This window comes from Bactrocera neohumeralis, chromosome 2 (genome assembly GCF_024586455.1).
Source record: "Bactrocera neohumeralis isolate Rockhampton chromosome 2, APGP_CSIRO_Bneo_wtdbg2-racon-allhic-juicebox.fasta_v2, whole genome shotgun sequence".
NCBI classification, from domain to species: Eukaryota; Metazoa; Arthropoda; class Insecta; order Diptera; family Tephritidae; genus Bactrocera; species Bactrocera neohumeralis.
In genome coordinates this window covers 66,532,851-66,547,349 of record NC_065919.1, presented here as the reverse complement: position 1 = coordinate 66,547,349, position 14,499 = coordinate 66,532,851, and the positions used below count along the sequence as shown (strand labels likewise).

Here is a 14,499-nt window from a genome sequence, read left to right as displayed (position 1 = left end):
TGCTTTCGTTGACGGTGTCGCGAGCCGCGGCGCTGTCGTTATCCGCAACTCGCATAAGCCTACGTAAACCCACTAGGATATTGTATGTGTATACTATAATGGAGTCTAAGTTCTATGCATATTTATCATTCCATAGATACTAACTATAATGTTTTCTTTGCGGAATGGTGAATAGAACAGAAAGGTGGTATAGATAAGCTAGTATAAACTAAGTAGATGGTTATAAGCTGTGTTTGATTCGCTAGGTGCTAAGAGTGAATAGGTTAGGAATTGTTAAAACAGACTGCTATTACAGTAAACTGGTCTAAAATTTATTAGTTCAAAATCACGTAAAATTGAAGAAAGCGGCTAAATGAAGTTTCTACCGACTGGCTAAAAACTAGAAATGAACTAGTTGTAATTTAATAAAATTATGAAAATATGAAACTATAACTGTTTTCGTCTCTCCAAACCTCCAAGCGAGTGGTGAATAGAACAGAAAAGTGGTATAAACCAAATGTACCGGCATAATTATAATCAAAGCCAGGCATTTTCAGCACCAATTGGCAGTGTGGAATGGACACACTAATCACCCTGGTAGGGTTCGAGGTTCATCTAAAACAATGCATTGCAACTCCACATTCAACTGACCAAGTGTTAGTTTTTCCCACGTTCGGGTTTTAACCACAAACACTACGATACTTCCTGAGGTTGGAGTGAACTCCAAGGGTTCCTGCTCTCCGTAGTACCAGATTTAAGTCTCCGGTCAGAGCTCGTGGCCGAAATTACTACCATTTGAGCTGCCATACTGTTCTGGAACGGTGACCAGGGGTTGGACCCAATACGCACATTACACGCACCCACCATTCACACAAGAAGCTAACCCCAATTCTCAGTTAAACGCCTTCGCCGCCAAAACAATTCACGCGCAAACGACCTTAACTGTTCGGCATTCCGACTAGAGGAGATCACACCGCTAACATCTAAACATCTATTAGTTCAGCTAATCCCCATACCACCCAGATCCCTAATATCGAGTACATCGGGTATTCTGCAATTACTTGCACTCAGTCGTTTACCCCCGTCTCACAAAAATAACCCGACATATCAAATAGGCGCCTCTGATGGAAAAATGCATTCAGAGGCCCATGCCCGGTAAGCAGAAAACCCAGACTCAGACAGAATCTAAAGTCTCAGACAGCATCTGAAGTCTCAGACAGTATCTGAAGTCTGGTTTACCCTCAACAAACCCAACGTTCCGAAAGTACTCATAAGTCACTCGACCAGCTGATTCAAATCACATAATAAATAGTTTAACCTATGCTTTATACTCCTTTACTTACATATTTCATAAATAGGATCTCAACAGGAAATTCAACCTCCAATATGCCTATGTATTTCTTCCACTAGAATGCATATAGTCGCCCTTACAGATTTCCAGTTGGGTCAGCATACAACTTTGCACATACTTACAAATATAGTTACCTCGTCTGGAGTATCGGAAAGGGTGCGACAACAACAAAAACTAAACAAGAAATAACAGACATACAATAGTGACAAGATTGACAATAGCAACAACAACAAGCGCATAACCAAATATTACTAATAGTTGCCACAAAGTATAAGTACAAACATACAAAATCGCACACACACACACATGCATACTCAAATACATATTGGCACAAGAGCACACGATCGTGGCAATGAGTTCAGCGCAAATGGAATTCTCTACAAACCCCTTTTATGACCTGGTTCGGTCTCCTTTCATAATACATATCTACCTATGTACATATGTATGTGGGCACATAAGTGCCGGTATATGCAAATCGTGAGGATTATGTTGCACCTCACCAAGTTTACCATTAAAATGCGTGAAATCGAAATCTGTTTTTCAAGTTTTATGACTTTACTTTTAAACGATCAGTGACCAAAGAGCCGACACACGAGCTTCACACTACGGCTATGTAGCTAAACACTAATACTAGGGGAAAAGTGAGGTCAGCTAGAATAATATTTTTATTAGTGGTTAAGAAAGGACTTAAATACAAATGAGTGTGTTCAAAACTAACCAATGCATTACTCTAAAAAAACAACAAAACAAAAATGGTCCTACAAAATCGGGGGTTCTTAAAATAGGTCTCCCCTTTATGTGATATTGAAGGAAATTGGCAGCAGGGAGTTAGGGACTAGTTCATAGAGTAAATCAATTTTCATTTCATCGGTCGAAAGAGCAAGTTAAACCATTCAAGCAAAAATTTTCCATCTTGAAAAATTCTTCAATCAACGGATCTATGCGTTCCGTCGAGATGCCTTTAAAGAAAATTTAATTTTTTCGATTGTAAATGAAAATATTAGAAGTACCGTCCCTTTACCTATAAGTTGAGAACGACTGGACGAAATAGCACGAGATATTGACATAATTCTGATTGAAGTTGGTACTCTATGACAGGAATAGAAACTTATTGGTTTGTGGTGTGATCTCTTGGTTAGGCCAACGGCTTTTTAGTCCATGTAGTATGATCAATAATTGAGCGTCTAGTGGAAAAATTTCAATCCACAGGCACAGTACAAAATGTTTCCGTGCCAGTGAGACAAAGAAGCTCCCGTAGTGTCGGAATATCGTTGCAGCTAGCACATCAAATGAGAAAGATCCAAATCAGTCTCTCACACGCGTCGTTCTCAAGCGTTGGGCATCTCTGTGACGTCGTTGTGGCGAATTTCGCGAAAAGATCTCTTGACCAACATCAAGATCAAATTGACGCAAGAACTGAAGCCGCTTGACCACCAGAATCGTCGTATGATCGTGAATTGGGCTGAGCAAGAACTTGAAAATGATCCGGATTTTCATCGAAAAATCATCTTCAACGATGAGGTTCATATCTGGCTGAATGGCTTCGTCAATAAACAAAATATTGTTGGTGTGCAATCCACACGTACTCCATGAGTCACCATTGTGCCGTACTTCTTCCGTGATGGTTAAGACCGGCACGTTACTGCGAATGGGAATCGCTACCGCTCAATGATAACCGAATATTTTTGGTCCGATTGGGATGATATGGAATTGGACAATATGTGGTTCCAACAGGATGGCGTCACAAGCCACACAGCGAATGTCATCAATCGATTTATTGAAAACCGAGTTTGGTGAACGTGAAATTGCAGCAGTAACGGCCGATTTAGGCTTGAAAACTGTCGAAAATTGTGTTCAGCGTCTGGACTTCAGCAAGCGTGCCTATAGTGGCCATCCAAAAGAAATCGAGTTCCGTGCATAATCGCAACGAATGTACTTTCACAGTAATAAAGAATTTCATTGATATCTCAAACCATTTTTTAGCGCTCTTATTGAAAAACCCATTATAAGCATTTAATAATCGAAATATTCTGTATGTATGTATGTATGTATGTAGTACACACTTATATGCCGCTGATATTTTAGATAACACTCATGAGTCATTGCCTTTATTGAAGTTTTATTTTAGCAATGGCAAGAGGCTTGGTTTTACCCACATATCTTTGCGCATGTATTTATGTTCATATTTACATACTATGTATAGAGATGAAAAAGTATTCCCTGCTTAATGCAATTTAAAGGAAAATAAAAAATCGCGCAGCTGAGTAGAAATGCAACATTCTATCAGTAAATTTTAAGGTAGCAACAGGTAATATATTTACATACTTAAAATTGCAACCACTTCACTACAAGCACAAAATGATGTTATAAACATACAAGTTGAGTGAAAAACGTCGAGGAACATACTAAATAGAAATATAGCTGCGCACAGCATTGCATTGCCAGGATCGCCGTTACACACGCATACGAACAACTACTTTCATACAAATACAAGGCTCGATACACGCATAACTAACACACATACATATATTTACAGCTCAAAGCTGCACTTGCACGAGCACACTCAGTTGACAGCATGACTGTGCCACGAAGTTATGCAGTCTCTGCGACTCACATTAAAATGGAGTGCAAAATGGTAAAAATGCTGTGCATGTGTTAGTTAGTGGTGTGAGTGAAATAGAGGAAATGCAACAATGCACATTTCTCTTACTTTTCTTAGTTCTGATCTCTATTTTTGAGCTGTTAGTGTGCTTATAGCGCTGAATGTGGAGTAAAGCGAGCTCAGTGCATTCAGTCAGCGAACCTTTTCGGACACACACACACGCTACTACAAATATCTGGCAGTAAATGTATCTACTGTAATACGCACAGAGAGCGGGAGAGTTAAGTTTGCGCTGCGTTGGCAAGCGAGTTTTGGTGTATGTAAAAGATACAAAGCAGGGTTGCCAAGGTAAACTGTGAATATATTTCTTTTGGGTAAAATGGGAGATGTGTTAATTATTTTGGATGTGGCTAAAAATAATTATTTTTCATACAGATTATGTTGGCTCAAATTACATACTTATGACTTGGGGACTTAGTACTAGAACAAAGCTACTGCAAGTTTTTTACTATTGATCACTAAGCTTTCTTCAAAATGTTATGTATTCCTTTCTAGAATTCTGCTGAATTGACAGCCTTTGGCCGGTTAAAAATACGGGTCCGTTCCGGTTACGTAGACCCGACTGTCATGAGGACAGTGGTAACGAAACTTTTGAATTGTCTCACAAATAGTGATGATGATTCTTACATAAGGTTGGGCATTAGCAGTTGAGCACTATTAGGCTATTTCTTAGTTTGGGGATTTTAGTAAGCAATTTTTTTTTTGTTTCAATTATCGCGCTAAATAAGAATTAGACTGTATAATCTATTTTGAGACAATTCAATATTTTCACGAGTAGAATTCTTTCGAAACTTGACTTAAGATATTAAAATAAGATAAAAAAACATTAGGTTCCGCAGTACTGAAGCTATAATACCCTTAACTGGTGCTTTGTTCCTAGCACGGAAGGCAATTAAAAGATCAGTAACTCGATTTCGATCGGTCAGTTTGTAAGATAGCTACATGCTATAGTAGTCCGACCCGAGAAATTTGTTCGGCGATTGTTGCGATGCTTTAGTAGATAATTTATACATTTCGTGAAGATAATTTGTCGAAATAAAACGTTTTCCATTTGTGAAGCTACTTGGTTAAAAGAAAAAGTTTTCAACACAGAGACTTGATTTTCAACGGTAAATGTGTATGACAGATATATCCTATACTGGTCCCCGTCCTACTATATGCTGCAGAGTCTTGGACGATGTCAACAACGGATGTGTCGACGTAGCGAGTTTTCGAGAGAAAAGTTCTGCGAAAGATTTATGGTCCTTTGCGCGTTAGCCACGGCGAATACCGCATTCGATGGAACGATGAGCTGTACGAGATATACGACGACATCGACATAGTTCAGCGAATTAAAAGACAGCGGCTACGCTGGCTAGGTCATGTTGTCCGAATGGACGAAAACACTCCAGCTCTGTAAGTATTCGACGCTGTACCCGCCGGGGGAAGCAGAGGAAGAGGAAGACCTCCACTCCGTTGGAAGGACCAAGTGGAGAAGGATCTGGCTTCGCTTGGAATATCCAATTGGCGCCACGTAGCGAAAAGAAGAAACGACTGACGCGCTGTTGTTAACTCGGCTATAATCGCGTAAGCGGTGTCTACGCCAATTAAGAAGAAGGTCCGATGTTGACGGCTTCGACAAAAGAGCAACTGCTTGAGGAGAAAAGCACGTGTGCACAATTTTTGATTGATATCTCAAAAACTGAAGGACTAATTAACGTACATACAGACGGACAGTGCGACAAATATGGTCAAACCGACTCAGCTCATCAGGCCGATCATACATATATGTACTTTATGTTATAAGTTCCGACATCCTTCTGGCTGCTACAGATTTCGTATATATATATAATAACAAATACTAACTTAGCATGTATAAGCAAAAGCACTTCTGCACAATCAGCGCACATGGCAACCCTGCGTGCAGCCATTAGCCATTGAGTATGACAAAGCAGCGCTGTTACCTTCGCTGTTGCCGCCAAAGCTGGCGTCGTCGTCGAGGTTTTCCACTCAGCGTGGGTTTTATGAGCCGCTCATTGAAAGTACATTCACCAGTGTGATTTGAGCAGGCGAAAAGATTGGTAGAACTAGTCGGACGATACATAACCGCTAACACACGATCAAAGTGACACAGCAAACACTCTGTGTGTCCGTAGTGTCACCAACAATAATAACAAAAAAAAAGTACCAAACTCTACATTATCAATAGCTTCATTACTCAGCAGTAGAGGCAACAAACGAACGAACTAAGCGACCAAAAAGCAAGCTCTAGCAGTCAAGTCCGAGTCAGCCATAAGCCAGGCACACAGTAGCAAAAACGTCCATTTGTAATTTCTTCCATATGTAATTGCAATACACACGCACGCGACGGAGTTTTTTTTTTATTTGTTAGAAAAACGTAGACTGAACAGAAGCTGCTGTGAATTGGAGGAAAAAATTATATATAAAATAAAATAATAATAATAATGAAGTGCACGGCATGATTTGAAAAGTGTTGTAAATTAAAGCAGTTTACGAAAAAAAGTGCAAAAAAGTAAAAAAAAAAATTAGAAATTTCCGAAAAATAATTTCGCAGCTAGTAAAATATACATATATACATATATGTAAATGGCAAGACTATAGGCTAAAGAGCTTGGCATAGAAAAGGTAAGGTTAAAATTATCCGCAAAATTTGTAGATAAATAAATTAGTTTATGGCCAAAAAGTGGTAGAGCGCATAAAAAATTCGCAAAAGTTGTGTGAAAATTTGCATAATCGAAACAATACAAAAGTAAAACAACAAAAATACGCTTATTAATATGCAATAATCAAAAAAGAAAGAAAAAAAACAATAAAAAGTTGTGTGTTAAAAGCAAACGCTGGAAACCATGCAAAATAACCAAGAACATCTCGTTTGGAGTTTGGGTCATAAACCACACCAACAACAGCAGAACACAAATACATTCACACATGTCGAAGCGGTTACACCAACACTGAAGCAACAACGCGCGGCTTTCTATGTACAAAAACAATGGCAGTGAGGAGAGTTCCATCACGCGCTGCAGAAGCTGTGGCAGAGGCCACACGCCATACATTGCGGCAGCGCAGCAACACTGCCGGCTACAGAAATGCTCTAATAGCAACGGAGAGTCAGAACTCAAAACCAGTTTCGAAATTCTAGCAAGACACGAAAAACACAAAAACAAAAAATTAAACTGCAGGATTTACTCGCTCTTTAATACACACACATATACATGTATATGTATGTAAAGATGCGCTACCCACACCAGAGTTGATATACACCACACTGCTGTGGTGGAAAGGGCTACACATGTGCATTCGTGCAACTACAACACGTAGCACGCAATGTTGCCTCACATGCAAGTATGTATGTATGTATTTATGCATGCACATAAGCATATAAAATAAAAATATGCTTAGAAGAGCAGAGAGCATGGCAGCGCAGCGCAGCGCGAGCGCCGACCGGCCGTTAAAACGAGATTATGAGGTAGTGCCTCGTACAAGCAGTTAGCAACATTTCACATACAAAAGGAGAGCAAAAGTCGTAAATATTAATAGAACTGGAAATGAAACGTTCGCTTTGACACCTTCGAAATGTACAAAAGCGTCGTCTGTCTGCTTGTAGGGTCGCTGTAGGTTCAAGTTGCGAGCGCTATACATACATACACGCATACACACATGTACATACATATGTAGCTGGCTAAATGCCGTTGTATGGTGGTAACTGCTGAATAAATTATGTGTGTGTGTATGCACTTATGTGCATGTGTGTGTGGTGAAAATGCAAATTTCTGATCTTGAATAGCAGTAATGCGTAGCAATGAAGCAAAAAGAATAAAATAAATATATAAAAAAAAAGACTTTTGAAAAGTGTCAGGTTCAAGCACCCATGTAACATACATACATTTTTTTGCATGTACTTATGTATGCAACCCACTATTTCTTATGTGTATGTGTCGGTGTGAAAGCATTCTATTATGTCGTGGAAAGCGCGGAAGAGTTACCTTTAAAAGGCAGCTACAGAATGTCTACAAGCCCACAAAAGCATATAACCGAACATAAGTATGTATATTCTTATTAAATACTTAACACACATACTTAAGATGTGTGTGTATGTACGACACAAAGACATTTAACTGTCGATAGCTGCCGATATTTAAATTTGAAATAAATTTGCATATGAACTGGAGCTTAATTGAAACACAAAGGTTTGAACATTTAGTGTGTTTGAAGAGTTGAAAATTGTACCTTTGTCTTGGGTAATAATCCATGCCGAATTTGGTTAAGATATCTCTACAAATAAAAAAGTTTTCCATACAAGAACTTGATTTTGAGCGATCAGTTTGTATGGTAGCTATACGCTATAGTGGGCCGATCTGCACAATTTCCGCGGATATTATATCACTTTCCAAGGCAGTAATCCCTGCAAAATTTCGTGAAGTTATCTCTACAAATAAAAAAGTTTTCCATACAAGAACTTGATTTTGAGCGATCAGTTTGTATGGTAGCTATACGCTATAGTGGGCCGATCTGCACAATTTCCGCGGATATTATATCACTTTCCAAGGCAGTAATCCCTGCAAAATTTCGTGAAGTTATCTCTACAAATAAAAAAGTTGTCCATACAAGAACTTGATTTTGAGCGATCAGTTTGTATTATAGCTATACGCTATAGTGCACCGATTTGAACACTTTGTTGAGAGATTGTTCCGCTGCTTTTGACAATACTTTGTGTCGACTTCTGTAAAGATATCTTTTCAAATTAAAAAGTTTTCCATACAAGGACTTGCAAATTTGCAATTAAGGCAAAACAGCACCCGGACATTGTTATTATTATGCCAAATATGAGTGTGATTTGTCAACTAGTTTCTTTACAGCAGCTTCTTAAGTCGATACACCTCCGTAGTGCGTTGCGATTTTTCGCATGGATAAAAATATCGAACAACAAAATTGTCTCAAATTTCGTATTTCTAACCAAATTTCGTGTGCGGAATCGTTGCGAAGTTGGAAAGAGCTTACGGTTATTCAATTTTATCAAAAAAAAACCTATGACTGGTACGAAGCCTTCAAAGACGATCGGGAGAGCCGACATACATACCTCGTTCTGGACGATCTTCGACCTATTCAACTGATGAAAACAAAAAAGTGAAGGATATGGCTTTTGAAAATAGTCAGGCAAGATGACAAGAGAGCTCGACATCTCTTTCGAGCCCGTTCTTAAGATTTTGGTGGATATTTTGGGTATGAAACGCGTTCTTGCTCGACTCGTCCTTATAAAGCTGCATTTTTTTCAAACAGAGTACCGTAAACAGGAGTTTTTGGACACGCTTAATCGTTCGAATTTCATGGAGAGCCTTATAACTGCCGATGAGATATACATAGGTTTATGTACAAACAAGTCAACAATTATCAGAATGGAAACCGTTTTCAGTCGTTCGAATAATGAAAACAAAATTCGCTGAAGAAGCTCAAGACCATCCTAAAAAGTGCTTTTCAAAAGTGTTTCGAGGACTGTAAAAATCTTTGGCATAAGTGTTTTACATCTGGTGGAGATTACTTTGAAAGCGACAAAATAAATATTGACGAATAATTTGCGTTTTATTTACAATTTCCGGGTACTTCTTTGTCACAATGTACTTGTAAAACATTGAAAAAAATCTTTTTTTCCATTAATTTTTATAAACCATTCATGAAAATATATTTTTAGATAAAAAATGTTTGAAAGAAGATTCGCGTTGCCAACAATATTTTATAGATATAAAAAGCAAAATTAAATAACTCTTGGGATTTATTTTCATTTATGACTGCGATACTATTACGAGTAACCGCATCAACCGAATTCATTACACGGAAATCAAACCATATCTGTTTCAGAAAAAAAAACTCCAGTGCATATAATAAATAAATTTGAGTCATAACATGTTGCAAAAAGAAATTGCAAAAAGCGGACAACCACCGCCTGGTCAATGAGTTCGCTGAAAAAGTGCTTTCCCAGCACAAATTGGAGTAAGTGTGCGTAATGCAGATTATGCTTTGGCTGTGACCGCATAAATAATTGCATAAAAATGCATGAACTGCTGTGGATATACATATGTATGTATGTATATGCATGTGAGTTACTTCTGCTTAATAGATAAGTTCCAGTCACTCAATTATGAGAAAATATGCGCAATGATATGGATGCTACAAAAATAACTAGTTGAGTAAATATGCTTCAAAACAAATAAAAACCGTAGAGTAAAGTTTTCATTAAACAATTTTTGAATAACGAAGTGATAACCGTTAATTTGGCACAATTAATGATTGCAAAAAAAATAAAAACCTTTATTTGCACTCATTGTGTGAAATATTGAGCATTATAAGAAATATGCTCACAACTCTTTAGGTCACATACTCTCACTACTTAATAGCTCACTCATGACAGCTGTGGGAAAATCATGTCTAATTATAAAATCACAACAATTATTATGCAATCTAAGGGGGCGCTTAACTATTGAACGGTTTCAATTGACAGTGCATGCGAAAAATATGTGTACACACACACACACAACTCGGCGCTTATACCACTAAAAATTGTTCAGCTACAAAGGGCGGAATTATTTACGCGATAGTGTGAAGTAAACAAGTGAATAAACAAACTATTAGAATATATGTGTATGAAAGTAATAATTGTTTAATTGCAAGCATTTATGTAATAATTAATTTTAGACATTTTTATTTAAAGACTATTTTGCATATTTATTATTTCCATATTTACTATTTACATATTTTGCATAAAATGTTTGTTATATTTTGGTTTATTTTTGCCATTTTTACAGTTAATACGCATGCGAAAATAGTAGTAACGGCAGTTGTACGTTATATAAGAACACTGAACTTGTTGACGACATAATTCGTGCTTCTGCAGTTAATTATTAAGTCAAGTCAAGATGGCCCTTTTTGGGATGGTGTCGGCCGTTTCGGGCTTTATAAAAATTCGAAATCTCTTGGATCGTGCGGTTATCGATAACATGGTCTTTCGTTGCCATTATAGAATTACAACAGCGTTGCTGTTTGTTTGCTGCATTATTGTAACGGCAAATAATTTAATTGGTGAGTATTAATTAAAAAAAAAAAAAAATTAATTATAAAGTAAAAATCACTAGTATGATTGTTATGTTTCAAGTTATGACACTTTGTAAAAATACTAAATTGAAGACAACAACAAATTATATAGCTGAAGTCATTACAAGGAAAAAAAGAGTGGTAATAGCTCTAACTTATCTATCGAAATTCGCTTCAGCCTAGTTAATTAACGATTCGCCAATATTTGAAGAACGGTTCAGAATATAATAATGAAATAATATTAATTAAAATAAAAAAGTTAAAACAATCTTATAATAAAAATTAAACGAGAAAAAGGAAGAAGTGGCATAAATATGAATAAAATTTTCAATAGAAAAAAAATATATAAAATAAATTCATAAAAACTGCAAACATAAAGAAGTAATAACAATTATATAAAATTTTACAAAAAATAATTAATTTAATTTAAATAAAAAAACGTTAACTTCAGCTGCAACGCTGCTACAAAAAAGTTTGCATATAAAAACTTGATTTGGGTCGTTCAGTTTGTATGACAGCTATATGATATAGTGCTCCGATCTGAATAATTTCTTCAGAGATTGTACCGTTGCTTTAAACAATAATTCGAGTTGAATGGCGTCAAGATATCTTGTCAAATAAAAAACTTTTCCATACAAGAACTTGATTTTGATTGATTAGTTTGTATGGCAGCTATATGCTATAGTGATCCGATCTGAATAATTTCTTCGCACATTATATCATTTGCCAAGATAGTAATTCTTGCAAAATTTTGTGAAGATAACTCTACAAAAAAAAGTTTTCCTTAGAAGAACTTGATTTTGGTCGTCCAGTTTGTATGAAAGCTATACGTTATAGTGCTACGATCTGAGCAATTTGTTCGGATATTGTATCATTGCCCAAGATAGTAATCCCTGTAAAATTTCGTGAAGATAACTCTACAAATAAAAAAACTTTCCTTACAAGAACTTGATTTTGCTCGATAAGCTTGTATGGTAGCTGTACGAACAGCTTCTTGGGCAGGAAAGGACGTGTGTAAAATTTCACATCGATATCTAAAAAAACTGAGGGACTAATTCACGTATATCCAGACGGACATGGCTAAATCGCTTTTGCTTGTCACGTATTTCCTACTGGCAATAAAGTAAAAAAAAACAATATCACCAAAAAAAAAACACAAAATATCAGTTCAATAAATTCCACGGAAATTAATAAACTGGCATTTAATAAATGTTAAATAAATATTTGAAATAACATCTAAAAAAGTAGCGGAAATAAATCAAACACCTACAACTAAATCAAATATTTGTATTCAGTTACAAAGCAGGAATAAATTAGCAAGTTCACACACAAAAAGTCAATCGAATTTGATAATTGCAGGCAAATTGACGAGATGACAAAAGAGCTCGAGTGAAAAGCGTGACTTCGTACGAATTGACGGCGACAAAAGCCGCTAATAAGCCAACAAGCAGGCAAATGGAGCCAATGCGCAAACACCCACACACACATACATGCACATATGTATGTAAATATGTAGAGTATGCATTTATTGTGGTGTTGCAAGGGGAGACGCACGTCAATTTATGCTAGGCAATCGACTTTCACCACACACAAACAAACAAATATGCGCTAGCATACAAACATACACACATACAGTTGCATTTGCAACGCCCAAGCCACCCATAACGCCGACAAAACTAGTTAAGCACCCGCTTGCAGCGTTGCACTGCGGGCATTTCAGCGTTTTACACCTTTTTAAGATATTCAAAATGCATTTGGCGCAAGCGTTTAGCGGCAGTGTGTAAATTGAGTAGCGCACGTTTTTTCGAAATTTTTTTTTTTTTTGGATTCACTCTCTTGTTCTTTCTTTTGTATGCTAACGAGTTTTGCGCAAAAAAGTGCACAATTAGCAGAATGCTGCGAGTATTCGGTAAAAATGAGCAACAAGGCGGCGGCCTCGGGGTGTTGCCAGAGAGGTTATTGATTTATTGCAATATTCAAGTGTATTTTTCAATTGTTTTTTTGGCAACACAATTGTTGTTAAGTGACACTTTTGTGAAATTATTTTTGTTTGCTAAGCTGTTGTTGCTATTGTTGTTGATTTTGAAATCGATATTTGTTTTAACATTTCGCAAAATGACAGTTGCAAAAAAATTGTGATATATCCAAAAGCAAAATAGTGATCTCAGCTGTTTCTATTTGAGATCTATAAGATCATACCATATATATAGCGCATATATACTTTATACCAAATATGTACATACCATGTATATATACCGGGTTTTCTAATAGGAATGATTTGATTTCTAAGTGTCGTTTCGGCCATTTTAATAAGTATGTCATGAGCTGTAATTTTTCTGATTGCATTCAGTAATGTTTACAATTTCATCACCAAAAGATATACGTAAGAACAAAGTTTACAAATTATTCAATTTTATTATCAAAATAATAATAAATAATTGAGACAATCTTTTTCGGCGATTGGGCTCACTTCCATCTGAGTGGTGCCATAAATAAACAAAACTGTCGATTTTGTTGCGAAGAAAATCCACAAATTATTTATGAACATTCACCTAAATTGATAGTTTGTTGTGGTTTTTGGAACTGTGAAATCATCGGTCCGTACTTCTTACGAAACGATGCTGATAAAGCCGTTAGTGTCAATGGAGAGCGGTATAAATCGATGATAACCAACCTTTTATGTCCGCAATTGGAAGAAGTTGATCCTGACAACATTCCGTTCTAAAAAGGCGGGGCTACGTGCCAAATAGCATGTGCAATAACTGAATTATTGCGAAAAAAGTTCGGAGATTCGATTGTTTAAAGAAATTGTGACATTGAATGATCTCCAAGAAGTTATGTTTTAACATTATTAGATTCCTTCTAAGGGGTTATTGATCTTTAACAATGAGGTAGACACTCTTCAAACTTTAGAAGTCAATATTGAACATACGATTTATGACATACGACTTGATTTAGTGGAAAAAGTACTCAAAAATTGGGTTCAACGAATTCGTTTCTGAAAAAGAAGTCGTGGAAATTAATTGTATCGTTTGTTCTTTACATTAAAAAATGAAATTTCTTAACAATTAGTGTTCAAATCATATCACTCTTATTAGAAAACCCTATATTTATATGTTTGTAGTTATGTAAACATCGCGCTTGAGCGAAACCTCGATACGAGCTGCATGTAATATGATAAGTGAGTTTACTTTTTTTCTAATTCGTTACGCTTTTGCTTATTTTTATTGTTTTCTACTTATGTATATACATTTTTTATACATAAGCCCAAGTAAATGTTTTTTTTTTTATTATTTTTGTTGACGAATCATCGAGTTGAATGTCACGTAAGTGGCGCAAACCGCACACTTTAGTGATTTATCTGACTTTTCAACGGTATTGTACCACGAGGTGAAGCTTGAATCATCCAAATAATCGAAATCGG

At 36.5% G+C, this 14,499-nt stretch overlaps 2 protein-coding genes across 3 annotated transcripts in view; one reads left to right on the top strand and one right to left on the bottom strand.

The window, feature by feature from the left end:
- The window catches only part of LOC126766487 (dedicator of cytokinesis protein 3), a 97,285-nt gene that overhangs the window by 26,373 nt on the left and 56,413 nt on the right, over window positions 1-14,499 (bottom strand). The gene's annotated exons all lie outside the window — the stretch shown is intronic.
- Window positions 6,027-14,499, top strand: part of LOC126766838 (innexin inx3) — a 15,540-nt gene continuing 7,067 nt past the window's right edge. The window contains exons 1-2 of the mRNA XM_050484534.1: window positions 6,027-6,617; window positions 10,790-11,063. Of these exons, the coding sequence (XP_050340491.1) occupies window positions 10,901-11,063 (163 nt within the window). The 5' untranslated portion in view covers window positions 6,027-6,617; window positions 10,790-10,900. The remainder of the gene's footprint in view (window positions 6,618-10,789; window positions 11,064-14,499) is intronic.